At 46.3% G+C, this 23961-nt stretch overlaps 1 protein-coding gene across 1 annotated transcript in view; it reads left to right on the top strand.

The window, feature by feature from the left end:
* The window catches only part of LOC140427898 (importin subunit alpha-5), a 92877-nt gene that overhangs the window by 9832 nt on the left and 59084 nt on the right, over positions 1–23961 (top strand). Inside the window, exon 2 of the mRNA XM_072513731.1 lies at positions 9452–9593. Coding sequence (XP_072369832.1) covers positions 9465–9593 — 129 coding nt within the window. The 5' untranslated portion in view covers positions 9452–9464. The remainder of the gene's footprint in view (positions 1–9451; positions 9594–23961) is intronic.

The following is a 23961-nucleotide window of genomic DNA, read 5'->3' as shown; positions in this document are numbered from 1 at the left end:
ATCGTGAATGACTATGATTTAGTGGCCATTACTGAAACATGGTTAAAAGATGGTCACGACTGTGAGTTAAATATCCAAGGGTATCAGACTATACGAAAGGATAGAATGGACGGTAAGGGCGGTGGTGTAGCTTTGTTGTTTAAGGATGGCATCCAGGCAATAGTAAGGGATGATATTGGTGCTATGGAGGACAAGGTTGAATCAATTTGAGTGGAAATCAGGAATAGTAAGGCGAAAAGGTCACTGATAGGAGTAGTCTATAGGCCACCAAATAGTAACAGGATGGTAGGGCAGGCAATAAGCAAAGAAATAACGGATGCATGTAGAAATGGTACAGCGGTTATCATGGGAGATTTTAATCTGCGTATCGATTGGTTTAACCAGGTTGGTAAAGGCAGCCTTGAGGAGGAGTTTATAGAATGTGCCCGGGATAATTTCCTGGAAAAGTATGTAATGAAACCTACACGGGAACAAGCGGTCCTAGATCTGGTCCTGTGTAATGAGGCAGGATTGATTAATGATCTCATAGTTTGGGATCCTCTTGGAAGGAGCGACCACAATATGGTGGAATTTAAAATACAGTTGGAGAATGACAAGGTAAAATCAAACACTTGTGTTTTGTGCGTAAACAAAGGCGATTACAATGGGATGAGAGGAGAACTAGCTAAGGTAGACTGGGAGCAAAGACTTCATGGTGAAGCAGTTGAGGAACAGTGGAGAACCTTCCGAGCGATCTTTCACTGTTCAGAAAAGGTTCATACCGACAAAAAAGAAAGACGGTAGAAAGGGGAAAAATCAACATGGATATCTAAGGAGGTGAGGGAGAGTATCAAATTGAAGGAAAAAACATACAAAGTGGCAAAAATTAGTGGGAGACTAGAGGACAGGGAAGTCTTTAGGGGACAACAGAAAGCTACTAAAAAAGCCATAAAGAAGAGTACGGTAGACTATGAAAGTAAACTGGCTCAGAACATAAAAGCAGATAGTAAAAGCTTCTACAAATATATAAGACAAAAAAGAGTGGCTAAGGTAAATATTGGTCCTTTGGAAGATGAGAAGGGAGATTTAATAATTGGAGACGGGGAAATGGCTGAGGAGCTGAACAGGTTTTTTGGGTCAGTCTTCACAGTGGAGGACACAAATAACATGCCAGTGACTGATGGAAATAAGGATATGATAGGTGAGGACCTTGAGATGATTGTAATCACTAAGGAGGCAGGCAGTATTGGGCAAGCTAATGGGGCTAAAGGTAGACAAGTCTCCTGGCCCTGATGGGATGCATCCCAGAGTGTTAAGAGATGGCTAGGGAAATTGTAAACGCACTAGTGATAGTTTATCAAAATTCACTAGACTCTGGGGTGGTCCCAGAGGATTGGAAAGTAGCAAACGTGACACCACTGTTTAAAAAAGGAGGTCGGCAGAAAGCGGGTAATTATAGGCCGGTAAGCGTAACTTCGGTTGTAGGGAAAATGCTGGAATCTATCATTAAGGAGGAAATAGCGGGGCACCTGGAGGGAAATTGTCCCATTGGGCAGACGCAGCATGGGTTCACAAAGGGTAGGTTGTGTCTGACTAATTTGGTAGAGTTTTTTGAGGCCGTTACCAGTGCAGTAGATAATGGGGAGCCAATGAATGTGGTATATCTGGATTTCCAGAAAGCTTTTGACAAGGTGCCACACAAAAGGTTGCTGCATAAACTAAAGATGCATGGTATTGAGGGTAAAGTGGTAGCATGGGTAGAGGATTGGTTAACTAACAGAAAGCAGAGAGTGGGGATAAATGGGTGTTTCTCTGGTTGGCAACCTGTAACAAGTGGGGTCCCTCAAGGATCAGTGTTGGGCCCGCAGTTGTTCACAATTTACATAGACGATTTAGAGTTGGGGACCAAGTGCAATGTGTCAAAGTTTGCAGACGACACTAAGATGAGCGGTAAAGCAAAAAGTGCAGAGGATACCGGAAGTCTGCAGAAGGATTTGGATAGGTTAGGTGAATGGGCTAGGGTCTGGCAGATGGAATTCAATGTTGCCAAGTGTGAGGCTATCCATTTTGGGAGGAATAACAGCAGAATGGATTATTATTTAAACGGTAAGATGTTAAAACATGCTGCTGTGCAGAGGGACCTGGGTGTGCTGGTGCACAAGTCGCAAAAAGTTGGTGTGCAGGTGCAACAGTTGATTAAGAAGGCTAATCGAGTTTTGTCTTTCATTGCTAGGGGGATGGAGCTCAAGACTAGTGAGGTTATGCTGCAGGGTATAGGGTGTTGGTGAGGCCGCATCTGGAGTATTGTGTTCAGTTTTGGTCTCCTTACCTGAGAAAGGACATATTGGCACTGGAGGGAGTGCAGAGGAGATTCACTAGGTTGATCCCAGAGTTGAGGGGATTCGATTATGACGAGAGGTTGAGTAGACTGAGACTGTACTCATTGGAGTTTAGAAGGATGCGGGGGGATCTTATTGAGACATATAAAATTATGAAGGGAATAGATAGGATAGATGCGGGCAGGTTGTTTACACTGGTCGGGGAAAGCAGAACTAGGGGGCATAGCCTCAAAATAAGGCGAGATAGATTTAGGACGGAGTGTAGGAGGAGCTTCTTCACCCAAAGGGTTGTGAATCTCTGGAATTCCTTGCCCAGTGAAGCAGTTGAGGCTCCTTCTTTAAACGTTTTTAAGAAAAAGATAGATGCCTTTCTAAAGAATAAAGGGATTCGGGGATATGGTGTATGGGCCGGAGAGTGGAGCTGAGTCCACAAAGGTCAGCCATGATCTCATTAAATGGCGGAGCAGGCTCGAGGGGCCAGATGGCCTACTCCTGTTCCTAATTCTTATGTTCTTATGTTACCAGACTCCTGAATGACCCTCTTATGGACTAAACTGATCTTTCCACGCAACTTCTCTACTGTGTAGCACTACACTCCGTATGCTTCACCTGATGTCTATGTATTTACATTGTGTATTTATGTATGTCCTATGTTTTTTCATGTATGGAACGATCTGTCTGGATTACACAGAACAATACTTTTCACTGTACCTCGGTACACGTGACAATAAATCAGATCAATCATGATCTTATTGAATGATGGAGCAGGCATCAAGGGCCAAATGGCCTACACTTGTCCTGTGTTCCTAAAGTAGCATGGATGAGAACATCTTAAGATATGCAAACAGAGTAAAAGTCTTGGTGTGATGAAGGGAAAGACTAAGCTAAAGTAGGGGCAACGTATAAGGAGAGCAACTATCATCATATTACTGAAAGAAAAGGAAGGTTTCAGTTTCCATTGGCCCCTAAATTCTGGTGGAGTGGCAATTGAGTCAGATTGCCACTTTGATCGCAATTACTTACCTCTGCTTAGCTGCTCCTGTCTCGCTCAATCTTCTGACTCGGGCTGGGTGAGATCTATGGAGTGCAGTGGGTTCCCATGGCTTACAATCAAGGGCAGCTCAGTCACAAGATAAGTAAGCCACTTCCCTAGTCAAGGTTTGGTAATAGAGCGGTCAGGGAGTAGTCCTGTGGGGAGGCTCGGAGGTCGAGTGGGGGGGAAGAGTCCTGTGGGTGGTTGAGGGAGGTCATGCATTAGATACTCAGAAGCTGGAAGTGGTTTTAATTCTCCTAACCTTTTCTGGTAACTATTGCTGTGTGGCAGTTGGAACCATCCGAGGTTTGTGATTTAAGCTGCATTTTTAGTCTGTTCCCAGTATAGAGCCATTCTCCAAAGGAGATACGAACTAGACTTTCTGGTCTGCTCAGCCATTCAATAAGTTCATGACTGAACTGATTGTAATCTCAACTCCACATTCCGATAACCTTTCACCCTCATGCCTATCAAGAATCGATCTACCTCTGCCTTAAAAATATTCATAGACTCTGCTTCCCCCACCTTATGAAGAAGAGAGTTCCAAAGACATGCAATCTTATAGAATATATCATAGAATTTACAGTGCAGTAGGAGGCCATTTGGCCCATCGAGTCTGCACCGGCTCTTGGAAAGAGCACCCTACCCAAGGTCAACACCTCCACCCTACCCCCATAACCCAGTAACGCCACCCAACACTAAGGGCAATTTTGGACACTAAGGGCAATTTATCATGGCCAATCACCTAACCTGCACATCTTTGTACTGTGGGAGGAAACCGGAGCACCCGGAGGAAACCCACGCACACACGGGGAGGATGTGCAGACTCCGCACAGACAGTGACCCAAGCCGGAATCGAACCTGGGACCCTGGAGCTGTGAAGCAATTGTGCTATCCACAAGGCTACCGTGCTGCCCAATCGTCTGAGAGAAACTCTCTTCATCTGTTTTAAATGGGTAACCCCATATTTTTTTAACAATGACCCCTAGTTCTAGATCCTTTCAGAAGAGGAAACATTCTTTCCACATCCACTCAGGATCTTTTATGTTTAAATTAAGTCACCTCTTACTGTTCTAAACGCCAGTGGACAAAGGCCTAGCTTGTCTAACTTTCTCATGAGAGAACCCATGCATCCAGGTATTAAAGGAAGTTTGAAATTTCTAAGCAATTGCCATGCTGTCCTTACCTGGAAACATCTGTGAGGATTGGGAGAGGTGGGGTGGAGTGGGAGGGTTGCCCAGTGCATCTTTGGGAGAACCCCCCACATAGACTCCTGGAGATTGGAAGTTAGGGGCTATTATTCCTTGTATACTTTGTATTCTCCAGAAATATCCCATTTTACTAAAAGCAGCGATTTCTGTCACTGCAATCCTGTGTGGAGTATGGTTAAACAAAATTGAGTTTGTGCTTGTCTTTACTGAAGTGATTTTAGTGTCCTCTGATGTGTTCATGTGCACTTATGGTAGGGATTGGAAAAAACTAGTTAAGTAATGAAATATAGCAGCAGCAAAGGAGTCATCTTATCCAAGGACCCTGAGGAGGATCTGTGTTCTGAAACATTTACTTTTTTTTCCTATGCATGTGCAGCCTAACCTGAGTAGTTTCAGATTTTCTGGGGGCGGCAATTAGCCAACAAACCATGTACAGTTCATACTGAGATGAACACAGTTTTTTAAATTACATATAACACTTCACAGGCAAATAATTTTCATTTGTCTTGGAAATAGTTAGTTACCTATTAGGTGGTCTTTTCAAACAGTATTTTACCATTGACTTGTCCAAGTCCTAACATTACTGGAACAACGACTATTCATTTGAGTTAAATTCAAAATCATTACAACGGTATGATGTCAGTTCATTTAATGATCTTCATTCAAGCTTCTTGCTTGAAGAGCATTGTCACTTTAAATCCTCCTCCACTGCACGTCTGTTACATTTATTATTGTATATTTCTCTCTTACTGCCCCTTAATTGATTTCTCCAGGTTATTTACTTTGGTTTATTTCATTTATCCTCTGATTTAAAAGTCAGTTTATCCGTTTTTCCCCACCTGAACTGAAAAATGCTACTGGCTTCCCTAAACACACACACCTTCTCTTTCTCATGTATTTTGGTTCAGAAACACCTCTGCTACAGCTATGCAGAGCTCGAGTTAGACTCTAGCATACTGCATTCAGCTATGGGCACTGGGACTCTGGAAGAAAATATAGACCTTGTAGATGTTGCAGCACAAATTCACCAGAATTATATCAAGGCTAGAAATGTTATATTTGCGGACAGGTGGTAAACAATAGGCCTATCTTCCCTTGAGTATGGAAGACTTGAGGGTTGATCTAATTGATGTGTGTAAGATGATTAAAGAATTTCATAGAGTAAATAATTTTTTGCTTTCCTCTGGCGGGAGAGCTCAGAGCAACAATTACTCGGCAGTTAGGGTGACATCAGAAAGTACAGTACTTCTTTACATAAAGGGTAGTGGAAATCTGAATCACTTCTCAGAAAGCTGTTGAGGCCAGTCAATTAAACACTTCAAAACTGTGCTTGATATATTTTAGAATTATGGATTGCAGAACCAAAACAGACAGATGGAGTTGGGATACAGACCATTGCTGTGATCTAATTGAATGGTGGAACAGGTTTGTAGGGATGAATGGCCTCCTTGTTCCTATTTCCTAGCCCTTGAATCTGACTGAAAGAAAGAATAGACTCTTGTGGAGCAGATTAAATTGGGGAATACCTTGCCAACTTGTGGTATGCAAAACTGAAGAGGTTCAGGCTGAACACCGAGCAAACAGAAAATTTTCTCGAGCATAAGAGTAGAAGGACATGTTATGAATGAACTTGTATTATGGGGTTTGCTGAATTGTCTTTGTTTCCAGATATTGGCCCTGTCAACAATTTGTGAAGTATTTTCCTGCTATGAAAATCTTTTCTAATGCCTTAGTACCTGCCAAAAATGCTAGTATGTTGGTTGAAAAGATAGAGGAATCTGTGAAAATGTTTTTTGTTTAATCAATCTTATTTGCATTATCCTTATCACAAGCCTACTTGTGACAATAAAGATTATTTTAAAAAAAGAACATACTTTGCTTCTGATTTTTGTAGTGAAATAGGCCAGTTGTGGTTTGTAGATGCATTTTGTTCCTATCATGTGTAAATTGTGAATGATAAAACAGTGGCACTGATGGCATCATGACGTAACTTGGTCCTGCATTGGAGTAAATGGATTTATTTCCTCTGCCACAAAGTGGAAGGATGTAATGTTTTTTCCCCTGTTTGTTAGTCTGTAAACGATTTATCTGAAAAAACAATGGATAGATTTCAGTGAAATATGGTAGATTGGGTATGGCCTAAAGAAAAGGAATTAGTATTTTGCGAGCATCTGAATCCAGATCGTGGAAATTCTTTAAGGACCTGTTAACATTGGGAAATAAGGTAAATAGATTTTTAAGTGTTGTAACTTGTTTTATTTAGAGTGTTGTGTATTGTCTTGGCTGCTGTGGTGAAATTTGTCACTATCAAAATGTGAGCAGCGTTTTCAGTGCATGCTTTTGGACGCGGATTAGCAAGAAGCCGCTTCAATGGAATGAAAACTCGTAATAAAGTATTGTCTTTTAGAGTTGCAAAGCATCAACCAGGCAGGATAAAGCCTCAAGAAAGAGTTGAGTAATTGTAATGTTGAGTTAACACAGCATGGCAGAGATATGCACTTTACTGAGTGCCCTCTTGTTTAAAATAGATTCAGCCTCGTGCATGACAAAGTAGGCAAGAGAAATAAATGCAATGCCAAAGCAGATTTCCTTGAAGCTACATGTCCAATTTGTCTTTTGCATGTTCCTACAAGTCTTGCGACCTTCACTAAAAGACTGCAAGATTGAAATCCTGGCTGGCTTTGGCCAGGTTAATAAACTAATGTGGCAAATTTCAAATGTTACTCCGTAATTTTAAAAAGAGAGAAACCAAGGAACTACAGACTTGTCAGTATATTATCACTTATGTAGAAGGTACTAGAATATAAACAGTTTGGGGCCGGTTTAGCTCAGTTGGCTGCACAACTGGATTGTGGTGTGTGAGTTCAATTCCCGTACCGGCAGAGGTTGTTAGAATAGAACCATAGAATTCCTACAGTGCAGAAGGAGGCCATTTGGTCCATCAAGTCTACACTGACCCTCTGAAAAACACTCTACCTCGGGCAACTCCCCTGATTTATGCCTCTAACTCTGCCCTGTTCCCACAACTAAGGGGCAATTTAGCATGGCCAATCCACCTAATCGGCACACCTTTGGGTTGTGCGGGTGAGACCCACGCAGAAACAGGGAGATTGCGCAAACTTCATACGGGAATCCTCGCCCTGGATCCTCGGTGCCGTGAGGCAGCAGTGCTAACCACTGCACCACCATGCCGCCCATTAATGAAGGTTCCGCCTTCTCGACCTTGCCCTTCGCCTGAGGTGCGGTGACCCGCCGGTTAAATCACCACCAGTCAGCTCTCCCCCTCAAAGGGGAAAGCAGCCTATGGTCATCTGGGGCTAAAGTGACTTTACGTGTACTAGAATCATCAGAGACAGAATGGCTGAGCACTTGGACAAGTATTAACTGATCAGAGAGTCAGCATGAATTTGTGAAAGAGAGGCCATGCCTGACAAATCTAGTTGAAGTTTTTTTCTGAGGTCATTCAGTGTTGGATAAGGATGTGTCTGGATGTTTTTAATATGATCTGGGATAATTTGACAAGAAACTGCACAAGCATAGAATCTACTCAGTCACCTGGAAAATTGGAAGTTCAAACTTCAAATGTAAAAAGTCTGAAAAAACTGGCAGGTAGCAGAGTCTCAGAATGAAGCTGAAATTTGTGGTTGAACCTACTGCCAACTGCAAGAAGCTGCAGAAATGCTACCTGCCAACAAAAATTCCTCTAACACTAATTCTGTTTTCTGGTACCTTGGCTTACACAGATTTATTTAGCATGAATAACACAGAAACAAACTATTCAACTCAATTGGTCCATAATGAATTTTATGTTTGGATGAGCCTCCTCCTATCCTTTCCATCTGATTATTAGCAAAACCTCCTATTCCTTTCTTTTCTATTCAACTAGCTTTCCCTTATCTCAGCACAGCCTCAATTGAACTGTGAAGCAAAGGACAGAATATAGATTATGGAATTGAAGCTCTCATCTTCGTGGATAGTTTGCCTGAAAAAGACCAAAGAAAGATGGTTGTCACATTTGGAGATTCCTGAAATATTTTGCATAACTGTTCAAATGCTGCCAGTACCTAACTGAAGTTCTACACATATAGATATTTCTTTACGTAGTGTCATGGAGTTATTAAACCCTCACGCGAGGTCTTACCCATTAGAGGGAAGCGTTTATTTAGCCTCCCGCATGTCGTTGACTCCTTGAAGTATTCTGCACAATATTTTGGTGTGCAGTAATTTGTGTCAACAAATGTAGCAATAATTTTGTTCACAAGTAGCAATATTTACCAGAACAGTTTCCATTGCTATTTTATACAGCTGATTGCTTTCGCATTTCAGTTTTTTAGCGTTTAGATGAGCTTGGATTTTTCTTAATTGGTGTTACATAATTTTTCTGTTTTTCAACTGCAAGAGTTTTAGCCTTCAAGGATCAGCTCCTCCGAGCGTTTGCTAAAAATGGAACATTCTGACAGGCTGGGCAGACCGGATGCAGAATGTTGTTTCCTGTGTCTGGAGGGTTCTAGAACAAGGGGTCACGGTCTCAGGATACGGGGTAGGCCATTAAGGACAGAGATGAGAAATTTCTTCACTCAAAGGGTGGTGAACCTGTGGCTACCACAGAAGGCTGTGGAGGCCAAATCACTGAATATATTTAAGATGGTAATAGATAGGTTTCTGTACTCCAAAGGTGTCAATGGGTGTGGGGAAAGTGCAGAAGTATGGTGTTGAGATAGAGGTCAGCCATGATCATATTGAATGGCAGTACAGGCTCGAAAGGCCGAATGGAATGCTCCTATGTTCTGTTTTATTTGGTGGCACTAAATGTGTTATCTTGGTAAGCGAAGGGGCATTACATGAATATAATTTTGTTGAATTTTACTTCTAAAATTATCTTTTTACAGTTTTCCCAAAGCCATGTTAAGTGCAGGAAAGGAAAATTTTCGGCTGAAGAGCTACAAGAACAACTCCCTCAATCCTGATGAGATGAGAAGGCGACGGGAAGAGGAGGGACTACAACTACGGAAACAGAAACGTGAGGAACAGGTAGACTTGAAGCTCTTTTTTGCTGTCATCGGCTAGATTTTGGGGTAGGAGGGATGAACTTTATTTCACTTTATTTGCTATGCATCCAATTGCAGATTAATTTCTGCTGTACCAGCATGCACCACTTTAGCAAGAAACCATTTTGTTTCTACTCATTTGTATTCATACTGATACTAGATATATGATGTGTTGTTGAGCCTTTGACATTGGAAACTTAGTAGGAAATGTGGGGTCACGGTGACTCTCAGTAGTTTGTCATAACCATCCAGGCCTTTTCTGAGCTCATCAAGTGAGAGTCCCACCTTTTGCTACCTGATCTGATTACCATTAAATTCCTTATCATCCAATTTCACACTATTGGTCCCATGTCCTGTTTTTAAAAAAAAAAAAGCAGGACAAATCCAACCCGGCCAATTACTGCCCATCAGTCTACTCTCTATCGTCAGTAAAGTGATGGAAGGCTCATCAACAGTTCTATCATGCAGCATTTGCTTAGGAATAACCTGCTCATGGACGCTCAGTTTGGGTCTGCCAGCGTTGTTCAGCTCCTGATCTCAGTACAGCCTTGTTTCAGAAATGGGCAAAAGAGCTAAACTCTAAAAGTGAGGTGAGAGTGACTACCTTTGACATCAAGGCAGCATTTGACTGAGTATGGCATCACGGAACCCTAGCAAAGCTGGAATCGGTGTGTAAACTCTCCGCTGGTTGGAGTCATTCCTAGCAAAAAGGAAGATGATTGTGGTTGTTATTGTGGTCAATCATCTCGGCTCCAGGACATCACTCCATACGTTCCTCTGAGTAGTGTCTTAGGCCCAACCATCTTCAGCTGCTCGATGCCCTTCCTTCCATCATAAGGTCAGAGGTGGGGGTGTTCACTGATGATATCACTGATGATTTGTTCAGCACCGTCCACAACGCTCAGATACTGAAGCAGTCCATGTCCAAATACAGCAAGATTTGAACAATATCTAGGCTTGGGCTGACGGGTGGCAAGTAACATTCACACCCCACAAGTGCCAGGTGATGATCATCTCTCAACAAAAGAGAATATTGCCATTGTCCCCTGAATCCTCTACTATCAACATCCTGGGGGTTAACATTTGACCAGAAACTGAACTGGACTAGCCATCAGTGGGCTAGACAGCTGGTTTGTAATGCAGAACAAAGCCAGCAGCGCGTGTTCAATTCCCGTACCGGCTCATTACCCGAACAGGGGCTGGAATGTGGCGACTAGGCTTTTCTCAGTAACTTCGCTGCAGTGTTAATGTAAGCCTACTTGTGACAATAAAAGATTATTATTATTACATAAATATTGTGATATAGGAACAGATCAGAGGCTATGAATTCTGCGGCGAGTAACTCTCCTCAACTCCCCAAAACCTGTCCACCATCTACAAGCCACAGGTCAGGAGCGTGATGGAATACTCTCCCCTTGCCTGGATGAGTGCAGCTCCAACAACACTGAAAAGCTTGACACCGTCCAGGACAAAAGAACCCACTTAATGGCATCCCTTCCACAAAGGGTAGCATGGTGGCACAGTTGTTAGCACTGCTGCCTAAAAGTGCTAGGGACCCGGGATCAATTTCGGCTTTGGACGACTGTCTGTGTGGAGTTTGCACTTTCCCCCGTGTCTGCGTGGGTCTCACCCCACAACCCAAAAATATGTGCAGGCTAGGTGAATTGGCCATGCTAAATTGCCCTTTAATTGGCAAAAAAGAATTGGGAACTCTAAATTTTAAAAAAAAAATAGTTTGCACTTCCACCCCTTGTCTACATGGGTTTCCTCCGGGTGCTCCGGCTTCCTCCCCTGTTCAAAGAAGTACAGGTTATGTATATTGGCCATGCACAATTTCCCCTTGGTGTTCAGATCGCCGGTTGGGTAGGGTGGTCAGAACCAGGGGCACAAAATGCACCACGAAATAGAAAGTGCATGTCAGAAAGGCAAGGTCACAGTGATCATGGGGGACTTCAATATGCAGGTGGACTGGGTAAATAATGCTGCCAGTGGACCCAAGGAAAGGGAATTTATTGAATGTTTACAGGAGGGCTTTTTGGAACAGCTTGTGATGGAGCCCACGAGGGGACAGGCCATTCTGGACTTAGTGTTATGGAATGAGCCAGACTTGATTAAAGACCTTAAAGTAAGGGAGCACTTAGGAGGCAGTGATCATAATATGGTAGAATTCAATCTCCAATTTGAAAGAAAGAAGGTAGAATCAGATGTAAAGGTGTTACAGTTAAATAAAGGTAACTACAGGGGCATGAGGGAGGAACTGACGAAAATCGACTGGGAGCAGAGCCTAGTGGGAAAGACAGTAGAACAGCAATGGCAGGAGTTTCTGGGAGTAATTGAGGACACAGTACAGAGGTTCATCCCAAAGAAAAGAAAGGTTATCAGAGGGGGGATTAGGCAGCCATGGCTGACAAAGGAAGTTAGGGAATGCATGAAAGCAAAAGAGAAAGTCTATAATGTGGCAAAGAGTAGTGGGAAGTCAGAAGATTGGGAAGGCTACAAAAACAAACAGAGGATAACAAAGAGAGAAATAAGGAAAGAGAGGATCAATTGTGAAGGTAGGCTAGCCAGTAACATTAGGAATGATAGTAAAGGTTTCTTTAAATACATTAAAAACAAACGGGAGGCAAAAGTTGACATTGGGCCGCTCCAAAATGACGCTAGTAATTTTGTGATGGGAGACAAGGAAATAGCTGAGGAACTGAATAAGTACTTTGCGTCAGTCTTCACAGTAGAAGACATGAGTAATATCCCAACAATTCCAGAGAGTCAGGGGGCAGAGTTGAATATGGTAGCCATCACAAAGGAGAAAGTGCTAGAGAAACTAAGAGGTCTAAAAATTGATAAATCTCCGGGCCCAGATGGGCTACATCCTAGAGTTCTAAAGGAGATAGCTGAAGAAATAGTGGAGGCGTTAGTTATGATCTTTCAAAAGTCACTGGAGTCAGGGTAAGTCCCAGAGGATTGGAAAATCGCTGTTGTAACCCCCCTGTTCAAGAAGGGAACAAGGAAAAAGATGGAAAATTATAGGCCAATTCGCCTAACCTCGGTTGTTGGCAAGATTCTAGAATCCATTGTTAAGGATGAGATTTCTAAATTCTTGGAAGTGCAGGGTCGGATTAGGACAAGTCAGCATGGATTTAGTAAGGGGAGGTCGTGCCTGACAAACCTGTGCGAGTTCTTTGAAGAGATAACAAATAAGTTAGACCAAGGAGAGCCAATGGATGTTATCTATCTTGACTTCCAAAAGGCCTTTGATAAGGTGTCTCACGGGAGACTGCTGAGTAAAATAAGGGCCCATGGTATTCGAGGCAAGGTACTAACATGGATTGACAATTGGCTGTCAGGCAGAAGGCAGAGAGTTGGGATAAAAGGTTCTTTTTCGGAATGGCAACCGGTGACGAGTGGTGTCCCGCAGGGTTCAGTGTTGGGGCCACAGCTGTTCTCTTTATATATTAACGATCTAGATGACGGGACTGGGGGCATTCTGGCTAAGTTTGCCGATGATACAAAGATAGGTGGAGGGGCAGGTAGTATGGAGGAGGTGGGGAGGCTGCAGAAAGATTTAGACAGTTTAGGAGAGTGGTCCAAGAAATGGCTGATGAAATTCAACATGGGCAAGTGCGAGGTCTTGCACTTTGAAAAAAAGAATAGAGGCATGGACTATTTTCTAAACGGTGACAAAATTCATAATGCTGAAGTGCAAAGGGACTTGGGAGTCCTAGTCCAGGATTCTCTAAAGGTAAACTTGCAGGTTGAGTCCATAATTAAGAAAGCAAATGCAATGTTGTCATTTATCTCAAGAGGCTTGGAATATAAAAGCAGGGATGTACTTCTGAAGCTTTATAAAGCATTAGTTAGGCCCCATTTAGAATACTGTGAGCAATTTTGGGCCCCACACCTCAGGAAGGACATACTGGCACTGGAGCGGGTCCAGCGGAGATTCACACGGATGATCCCAGGAATGGTAGGTCTAACATACGATGAACGTCTGAGGATCCTGGGATTATATTCATTGGAGTTTAGGAGGTTGAGGGGAGATCTAATAGAAACTTACAAGATAATGAATGGCTTAGATAGGGTGGATGTAGGGAAGTTGTTTCCATTAGCAGGGGAGACTAGGACCCGGGGGCAAAGCCTCAGAATAAAAGGGAGTCACTTTAGAACAGAGATGAGGAGAAATTTCTTCAGCCAGAGAGTGGTGGGTCTGTGGAATTCATTGCCACAGAGGGCGGTGGAGGCCGGGACGTTGTGTCTTTAAGACAGAAGTTGATAAATTCTTGATTTCTCGAGGAATTAAGAGCTATGGAGAGAGAGCGGGTAAATGGAGTTGAAATCAGCCACGATTGAATGGTGGAGTGGACCTCGATGGGCCGAATGGCCTTACTTCCACTCCTATGTCTTATGGGTTACGGCTCTCAGGTAGGGTGCTCTATAAAGTATAAAGAGGGCCGGTGCAGATTCGATGGGCCGCATGGTGGCCTCCTGCACTGTAGGAATCTGATTCCATGAAACATCCAGTCCCTCCACTTCTGACACACAACAGCCATGTGTACCATCTACAGCATGCACTGCAGAAACTCAACAAGGCGCCTTAGCACCTTCCAAACCCATGGCCACTACCATCTAGAAGTATAAGGGCAGCGGATACATGGGAACATTACCATTTAAAGTTCTCCTCTAAGCCACTCACCATCTGACTTGGAACTATTTCGCCGTTCTTTCACTGTTGCTGGGCCAAAATCCTTGATCACCATTCCTAACAGCATTGTGGGTGCACCTACAGCACATGGACTGCAGCGGTTCAAGATGGCAGCTCGCCGCCATATTCTGAAGGGCAATTCAGAATTGGCAATAAAAGCTGACCTAGCCAGTGATATCCTGTAAATGAATATTAAAAGGTTAACAAATAAAAGCAAAATACTGCGGGTGCTGGAAATCTGAAAAATAAGCAGAAAATGCTGGATAAACTCAGCAGGTCTGGCAGTATCTGTGGAGAGAGAAACCTAGTTAACATTTCAAGTCCTTTTGACTCCTCTTCATGAACCTCTGAACTCCTTCACTGCTCTGGTCAGACACTTGTCCAGCATGTGGTATCAGATAAGTCAGTTTCCTCCAGTTTTAAGCATTTGAAAGACCAAATTCGTTTTTTTTATTCCTTGCAACAAACTCGTGTGCTCATGTTGAGGATATGTCCAACTCTTCCTCTCAACTATCGAATCTGGTAAAATCAGACTGTTACACAAACTTGATCACCTGTTTGACCCCATACTGAGCTCCTTGTCCAATATCCTATATGTTAATGTCTGCTTACTTCCACCATCTACAAGATGCACTGCAGGAACTCACCAAAATTCCATAGGCAGCACCTTCCAAACACACAACCACGACCATCTAGAAGGACAAGGGCAGCATATTCATGGGAACAGCACCACCTAGAGATTCCCCTCCAAGTCACTCACTATCCTGACTTGGAAATATGTCACCGTTCCTTCACTTTCGCTGTATCAGCGTCGCTGGGTAAAAATCCAGGTACTCCCGAATAGCACTGTGGGTGTACCTACACCATATATAATAGAGTCAGATGTTTACAGCATGGAAACAGGCCCTTCGGCCCAGCTTGTCCATGCCGCCAGTTTCTATCACTAAGCTAGTCCCACTTGCCCGCTTTTGACCCATATCCCTCTATACCCACCCTGCCCATGTAACTGTCTAACTGTTTTTTAAAGGAAAAATTTATACCCGCCTCTATCACTGCCTCTGGCAGCTCGTCCCAGATCCTCACCACCCTCTCTGTGAAAACATTTCCCCCCTGGTCTCTTTTGTACTTCTCCCCTCTCACCTTAAACCTATGCCCTCTAGTTCTAGATTCCTCTACCTTTGGGAAAAGATGTTGACTATCTATCTTATCTATGCTCCACATTATTTTATAGACCTCTATAAGATCACCCCTAAGCCTCCTACGCTCCAGGGAAAAAAGTCCCAGCCTCTCCTTATAACTTAGACCATCAAGTCCTGGTAGTATCCTCGTAAATCTTTTCTGCGCTCTTTCTAGTTTAACAATATCCTTCCTATAATAGGGCGACCAGAACTGAACACAGTATTCCATGTGAGGTCTTACCAATGTCTTGTAGAACTTCAGCAAGACGTCCCAACTGCTATATTCAATATTCTGACCAATAAATCCTAGCATGCTGAATGCTGCCTTCACCACCCTATCCACCTGCGACTCTACCTTCAAGGAGCTATGAACCTGTACCCCTAGATCTCTTTGTTCTGTAACTCTCCCCAACTCCCTACCATTAATTGAGTAGGTCATGCCCTGATTTGATCTACCAAAATGCATCACCTCACATTTATCCAAATTAAACTCCATCTGCCATTCATCGTCCACTGGCCCAATTGATCAAGATCCTGTTGGAATCTTTTATATAACCTTCTTCCCTATCCACTTTGCCACCAGTCTTGGTGTCATCTGCAAACTTACTAACCATGCCCCCTACATTCTCATCCAAATAATTAATATTTCTAACAAATAACAGTGGACCCTGCACCGATCCCTGAGGCACACTGCTGGTCACAGGCCTCCAGTTTGAAAAACAACCTTCCACAACCACCCTTTGGCTTCGGTTGCCAAGCCAGTTTTGTATCCAATTGGCTACCTCACCCTGGATTCCGTGAGATTTAACCTTTTGCAATAACCTACCGTGCGGTACCTTGTCAAAGGCCTTGCTAAAGTCCATGTAGACAACATCGACTACACTGTCCTCATCTACCTTCTTGGTTACCCCTTTAAAAAATTCAATCAAATTCGTGAGGCATAACTTTCCCCTTACAAAGCCATGCTGACTTTCCTTAATTAGCCCATGCCTGTCTAAATGCCTGTAGATCCTGTCCCTCCAAATACCTTCTAACAATTTACGGTCTGTAGTTCCCAGATTTATCCCTACAGCCCTTAAACAAGGGCACAATATTTGCTCCCCTCCAATCTTCATGCACCTCTCCTGTGGCTGTCGATGATTCAAATATCTCCGCTAGGAGGCGGGCAATTTCCTCCCTAGCCTCCCACAAAGTCCTGGGATACATTTCATCAGGTCCCAGGGATTTATCTATCTTGATGGGGTTTAATACCTCCAGCACCTCCCTCTCTGTAATATGTACACTCCTCAAGACATCACTTTTTATTTCCCCAATTTCCCTAACATTCGTGCCTTTCTCAACAGTAAATACTGACGAGAAATATTCATTTAGGACATCTCCCATCCCTTGTGGATCTGCAGGTAGGTGACCTTGTTTATCCTTCAGAGGCCCCACCCCGTCCTTAATCACCCTCTTACCCTTTATGAATCTGTAAAAGCTCTTTGGATTTTCCTTTGCCTTATCTGCCAAGACAATCTCATGTCCCCTTTTTGGCCTCCTGATTTCTCTCTCAACTCTACTCCGACAAACCCTATACTCTTCAAGGGATCCACTTGATCCCAGCTGCCTATACATGACATACGCCTCCTCCTTTCTTTTGACCATGGCCTCAATATCCCGAGTCATCCAGGATTCCCTCCTTCTACCAGCCTTACCCTTCACTTTAAGAGGAATGTGCTCACCCTGAACCCTAGTTAACACCTTTTTGAAAGACTCCCACTTACCAGCTGTCCCCTTGCCTGCATATAGGCACCCCCAATCAACTTTTGAAAGTTCCCGCCTAATACCCTCGAGAGTGGCCTTGCCCCGATTTAGAATTTTAACTTTTGGACTAGAACTATCATTCTCCATAGCGATCTTAAAACTAATGGAATTATGGTCACTGATCCCATACTAACACTTCCCTCACCAGCCCTTTCTTATTTCCCAAGAGGAGGTCAAGCTTTGCCCCCTATCTAGTCGGGCCATCCACATACTGAATGAGGAATTCTTCCTGAATACACTCGACAAATGTGTCTCCATCCAAACCCCTAGTGCTATGGCTGTCCCCGTTAATGTTGGGAAAGTTAAAAGTCCCCAACTATTACCACCGGTGGACTAGTCGTGGACTGCAGCGGTTCAAGAAGGCAACTCAGCACCACCTCCTCGGGGGCAATTAGGGAAAGCAACAAATGCTGGCCTAACCAGCGAAGCCCACACCCCTTCTTTCCTTAGATGGAGTGCAGTTAAGGGTCTGGACAGATTTTTGGATGAGAAATGGCCTACGAGGAGAGATTAAACACAAAAAACAATACAGCGCAGGAACAGGCCCTTCGACCCTCCAAACCTGTACTGGTCATGCTACCAACCTTTGTCAAAACCCTCAGCTCAGGGCAGCACGGTGACCCAGTGGGTTAACCCGGCTGCCTCACGGCGCTGAGGTCCCAGGTTCGATCCCGGCTCTGGGTCACTGTCCGTGTGGAGTTTGCACATTCTCCCCGTGTTTGCGTGGGTTTTGCCCCCGCAACCCAAAGATGTGCAGGCTAGGTGGATTGGCCACGCTAAATTGCCCCTTAATTGGAAAAAATGAATTGGGTACTCTAAATTTAAAAAAAAAAAACCTCAGCACTTCCTTGTGCCATATCCCTCTTTCCCCATCTTATCCATGTGTTTGTCAAGATGCTTTCTGAACACTGTTAATGTATCTGCTTCCGCAAGCTCCGCCTGGCAACGCGTTCCAAGCACTCACCGCACTCTGCGTAAAATACCTGCCTCGCACATCTCTAAACCTTGCCCCCCACAGACCTTAAACCTATGCCCCCTGGTGACTGACTCCTCCACCCTGGGAAAGAGTGCCTGCCCATCCACTCTATCTATGCCCCTCATAATATTGTAAACCGCAATCAGGTCACCCCTCAACCTCTGTCTTTCCAATGAAAACAGTCCGAGTCTATTCAGCCTCTCCACATGGCTAACACCCTCCAGACCAGGCAACATCCTGGTAAACCTCCTCTACACTCTCTCCAAAGCCTCCACATTCTTCTGGTAATGTGGAGACCAGAATTGTGCAAAATATTCCAAGTGCGGCCCTACCAAGGTTCTAGACAACTGTAGCATAACTTGCCAGTTTTTATACTCTATGCCCTGTCCAATGAAGGCAAGCATTCCGTATGCTTTCTTGACAACCTTGTCCACTTGTGTTGCCACCTTCAAAGATCTGTGGACATGCATGACTTTCTATATTCCTAAGAGTTTTGCCATTTACGATATATTTCCCCTCTGTTAGATCTAACAAAATGCTTTACCTCAGATTTGTACGGATTAAACTCCCATTTTCCATTTCTCTGCCCAAGTCTCCAACCTATATATGTCCTGCTGTATCTTCTGACAATCCTCAACACTTTCTACCACTCCACCAACCTTGGTGACATCCGCGAACTTACTAATCAAACCGGCTACAGTTGGGTCGCTTGAGGGTTACAAGGTATCATAGAATTTACAGTGCAGAAGGAGGCCATTCGGCCCATCGAGTCTGCACCGGCTCTTGGAAAGAGCACCCTACCCAAGGTCAACGCCTACACCCTATCCCCATAACCCAGTAACCCCACCCAACACTAAGGGCAATTTTGGACACTATGCGCAATTTATCATGGCCAATCCACCTAACCCGCACATCTTTGGACTGTGGGAGGAAACCGGAGCACCCGGAGGAAACCCACGCACACACTGGGAGGATGTGCAGACTCCGCACAGACAGTGACCCAAGCCGGAATTGAACCTGGGACCCTGGAGCTGTGAAGCAATTGTGCTATCCACAATGCTACCGTGCTGCAAGGAATGAACTAAAAAAAAAAAGGGCTTAGGAGAGCTAGGAGGGGGCATGAGAAGTCCTTGGCGGGTCGGATCAAAGAAAACCCCAAGGCTTTTTACTCTTATGTGAGAAATAAAAGAATGACCAGGATGAGGTTAGGGCCGGTTAAGGACAGTAGTGAGAACTTGTGCATGGAGTTAGAAGAGATAGGAGAGGCCATGAATACCTCCGTGTTCACCAAAGAGAGGGGCCATGTTTTTGAGGATGAGAGTGTGATACAGGCGGGTAGGCTGGAGGAGATAGATGTTCTGAGGGAGGATGTATTAGCAATTTTGAAAAACCTTGGGGTCGACAAGTCCCCTGGGCCAGATAGGATATATCCTAGGATTCTTTGGGAGGCAAGGGATGAGATTGCAGAGCCTTTCGCTTTGATCTTTGGGTCCTCACTGTCCACGGGGATAGTGCCAGAGGACTGGAGAGTGGCGAATGCTGTTCCTCTGTTCAAGAAAGGGAATAGGAATGACCCTGGTAATTATAGGCCGGTTAGTCATACCTCGGTCGTCGGTAAGTTAATGGAAAAGGTCCTGAAGGATAGGATTTATGACCATTTAGAAAGGTGCAGCTTATTCCGGGATAGTCAACACGGATTCGTGAAGGGTAAGTCTTGCCTCACAAATTTGATTGAATTCTTTGAGGAGGTAACTAAGTGTGTAGATGAAGGTAGAGCAGTTGATGTCGTATACATGGATTTTAGTAAGGCGTTTGATAAGGTTCCCGGAAATGAAGGCCGCTGGAACCTGGGGGTAAGTTTAAGCACCTACCTGATTCCCAAGCTGCACTCCGGCTCCCTCTCTCCCGCTCCCGGAAATGAAGGCTGCTGGAACCTGGGGAAAGTTTAAGCACCTACCTGATTCCCAAGCTGCAGTCTGGCTCCCTTTCTCTCCCGCTCCTGGAAAATGTACCTTGATATCTTTTAAAAGACCCAATACTCCTCCTTTTTGATGTTAACATGATCCAGACTGTCCACACGCCCTATCCAAGAATCTTTGGTGAACACTGATGCAAAGTACTCATTTAGTACCTCGCCCATTTCCTCTGGCTCAACACATAGATCCCCCCCACTGTCCTTAAGTGGTCTAATCCACTTCCGGGTGCGGCTATGCAGAGCTGGGTCGCATGTTCAGTAGCTCCCGCTTGGAATGGACTTTTGGGCTCTTTACAGGGCCCCCACGGCATTTGTTCGACATTTCCCGGTGTGGGAAGAAGACTGCAACATTCCCCCGACAGTGTCCCCCAGGAATGGTATGTCTCTTGGTTACCAGACACGGCAGGAACAGAAAAAGATTTGGCTGTAGCTGCAGCATGCAGGTGGGTGAAGGGCAAGCTTAAAGGCTGCAAGCTGACTTGAGGGCCTTTATTAAGGGTGAATTCTAGCAGCAGAGGGAACAACTGTGAAAAGATCTACCAAGGCTATTGAAGAAGCGGGGACGAGGCTTCCAATGGCGGCCATGGAGGAGTAGGTCGTGCATTCGGCAGCTCCCGTCTGGAACGGACTCTCAGACCTTTTTCAGGAGTTTCCACAGACTTTTTGGGGCAGATTGGTGAAGCAAACACTGCCAAAAAGATTCCCTCTCGAGACTTCCGGTTGCGGCTATGCGGAGCTAAGTCGCACATTCGGCGGCTCCCACAAAAACTGACTTTTGGGCTCTTTTCAGTGCCCTAAAGGGCACTTTTCCGATGTTTCCCGGTGTAGGAAGGAGTTACTAATAGCTCCCCGTCAGTATATGGCTTTAACTAGGAGCGGGGCGACAAAAAATGTGGTGGTGGACCGGAAGAAGGGAGGGAAGAAGGACAAAATGGCGGCGGGCAGAGACCAGGCAGCGTGGAGGCAGTGGGCCGAGGAGCAACAGGAGGGTATCCAGCGCTGCCTCAGAGATTAAAACGGACCTGCTAGAGCCGATGAAGGCTTCTATTGATAAGCTGCTGGAGACACAGACGGCCCAGGGGGTGGCGGTCCGAGAGGCTCGACAAAAGATCTCTGACAATGAGGACGAAATCTTAGGCCTGGCGGTAAAGGTGGAGGCGCATGAGGCGCTCCACAAGAAATCGCAGGAGCGGTTCGAGGAGATGGAGAATCGGTCGAGGCGGAAGAATCTGCGGATTCTGGGCCACCTGGAGGGGTCGGACGTGGGGGCTTATGTGGTCACCATGTTGAACTCGCTGATGGGAGCAGGGTCCTTCCAGGGGCCCCTGGAGCTGGAAGGGGCCCATAGAGTGTTGGCGAGGAGGCCCAAGGCGAACGAGCCTCCGCGGGCGGTGCTGGTGCGGTTCCATCGGTTCGTCGATCGGGTGTGTGTGCTCAGGTGGGTCAAGAAGGAGAGGAGCAGCAGGTGGGAAAACGCGGAGGTTCGGATATACCAGGACTGGAGTGCGGAGGTGGCGAAGAGGAGGGCCGGGTACAATCGAGCGAAGGCGGTGCTGCACAGGAAGGGGGTGAAGTTTGGCATGTTGCAGCCGGCGCGACTGTGCGTTTACCTACAAGGACCGGCACCATTATTTTGAGTCTCCGGAGGAGGCTTGGGCCTTTGTTGAGGCTGAGAAGTTAGACACAGACTGAGGGTCGGGATGGGCGATTGGGGACTGCGGTGGCTATGTAATGCCTACTTTTTGTTCGGGAGGTGGGGGGGGGAGGCCTTTGCATTGTTTTGGGTTTCTTTTTCTCTGTGTTTTTCTCTTTTGGGTTGGGGAGAGTGGATGGGGCGGGTTGGGCACTGTTTTGGTTGGTGGCGGGCTTTTTTCCCGCGCCGAAGACTGGGGGGGCGGGGCCAGGCGGGGAAGCGAGGATTGTTTCCCGCGCTTATAACGGAGGGGGGAGGGGGAGAGCCTGTGGATGGGGAGCGGGAGAGGAGGGTTTGCCACACAATGGGAGGAGTCGAAGGGGAGGCGGGAGTGGCCGAGGTCAGCAGGAGTCAGCTGACTTGCGGAAGTGCAATGGGGGGAGTAAACCAGCTGGGATGGGCCCTAGCTGGGGGGGGGGGGGGAAGAGGAGGAATTGAGCTGCTAAGGTCAAGGAGGAGCTGGAGCGAGTGGGGGGGGGGGGGGGGGGGGGGGGGGGGGGGGGATGCCGCTGTGGGGAACTGGCCGGGTGTGGAGTGCGGGCGCGTGGCTGGCCGAGGAGGGGGTCATGGCTAGTCTGCGGGGGAGGGGGGGGGGGGGGGGGGGGGGGGGGGGATGCCGCTGTGGGGAACTGGCCGGGTGTGGAGTGCGGGCGCGTGGCTGGCCGAGGAGGGGGTCATGGCTAGTCTGCGGGGGAGGGGGGGGGGCGTGTAGCCCCCTGATCCGGCTGATAACCTGGAATGTAATGGGACTGAATGGGCTGGTTAAGCGGGCCCGCGTGTTCGCGCACCTGATGGAGCTCAAGGCGGGTGTGGTTATGCTCCAGGAGACACACCTGAAGGTGGCAGACCAGGTAAGACTGAGGAAAGGGTGGGTAGGTCAGGTGTTTCATTCTTCTCACATGTCCATAAGGCTTTTTCTTGAATTGACTTTTTCATTTTGAGTAGGGCGCTGATAGCGAGGGTAGAGGATACCGAGTATTCGGCAATAGCACTTTGTACCCCGTCCCGCATTGGGTGGACTTGGAGATGGGGGAGGAAAGGGACCAGCGCCCGCTGTGGCGCTTGGAGGTGGGGCTGTTGGCAGACGAGGAGGTGAGCGAGCGGGTCCGAGGAAGTATAGAGGGGTACTTGGAGACCAACGACAACGGGGAGGTCCGAGTGGGGTTGGTATGGGAGGCACTAGAGGCGGTGGTGAGGGGAGAGCTGATCTTCATTAGGGCCCACAAGGAGCGGGGGGGGAAGAGGGAGAGGCTGGTGGGGGAGATGGTGAGGGTAGACAGGAGGTATGCGGAAGAGCCTGAGGAAGGATTGTTGAGGAAGAGGTGCAGCCTCCAGGCTGAATTCGACCTGGTGACCACCAGAAAGGCGGAGGTGCAGTGGAGGAAGGCCCAGGGGGTGGTCGACGAGTATGGGGAAAAGGCAAGCCGGATGCTGGCGCATCAGCTTCAGAAGCTGGACGCAGCTAGGGAGATCAGGGGAGGGAGCATGGTGCGGAGTGGGGTTGGCATCCATGGGGTCTTCAGGGACTTCTACGAGGAATTGTACCGATGCGAGCCCCCACGGGAGGAGGGAGGGATGGGCTGTTTCCAAAGGTGGAAGAGGGACTGGTGGCCCCGATTGGGCTGGAGGAGCTGATCAAAGGGATAGGAAGCATGCAGGCGGGGAAGGCACCGGGGCCGGATTGTTTCCCGGTCGAGTTCCATCAAAAATATCTGGACCTGTTGGGCCCGCTGTTAGTTAGGACCTTTTAATGAGGCAAGGGAGTGGGGGGCTTTACCCCCCGACGATGTCCCGGGCACTGATCTCCTTGATCCTGAAGCGGGACAAGGATCCCCTGCAATGTGGGTCTTAAAGACCGATTTCCTTGCTAAATGTAGATGCCAAGGTGCTGGCGAAGGTCTTAGCCACGAGGATTGTGTGCCACAGATCATCCATGAAGACCAGACTGGGTTTGTGAAGGGGAGGCAGTTGAACGCGAATGTGCGGAGGCTTTTGAACGTTATCATGATGCCGGCGAGGGAGCGGGA

This window comes from Scyliorhinus torazame, chromosome 8 (genome assembly GCF_047496885.1).
Source record: "Scyliorhinus torazame isolate Kashiwa2021f chromosome 8, sScyTor2.1, whole genome shotgun sequence".
Lineage (NCBI taxonomy): Eukaryota > Metazoa > Chordata > Chondrichthyes > Carcharhiniformes > Scyliorhinidae > Scyliorhinus > Scyliorhinus torazame.
This window is presented reverse-complemented; position numbering and strand designations above follow the sequence as displayed.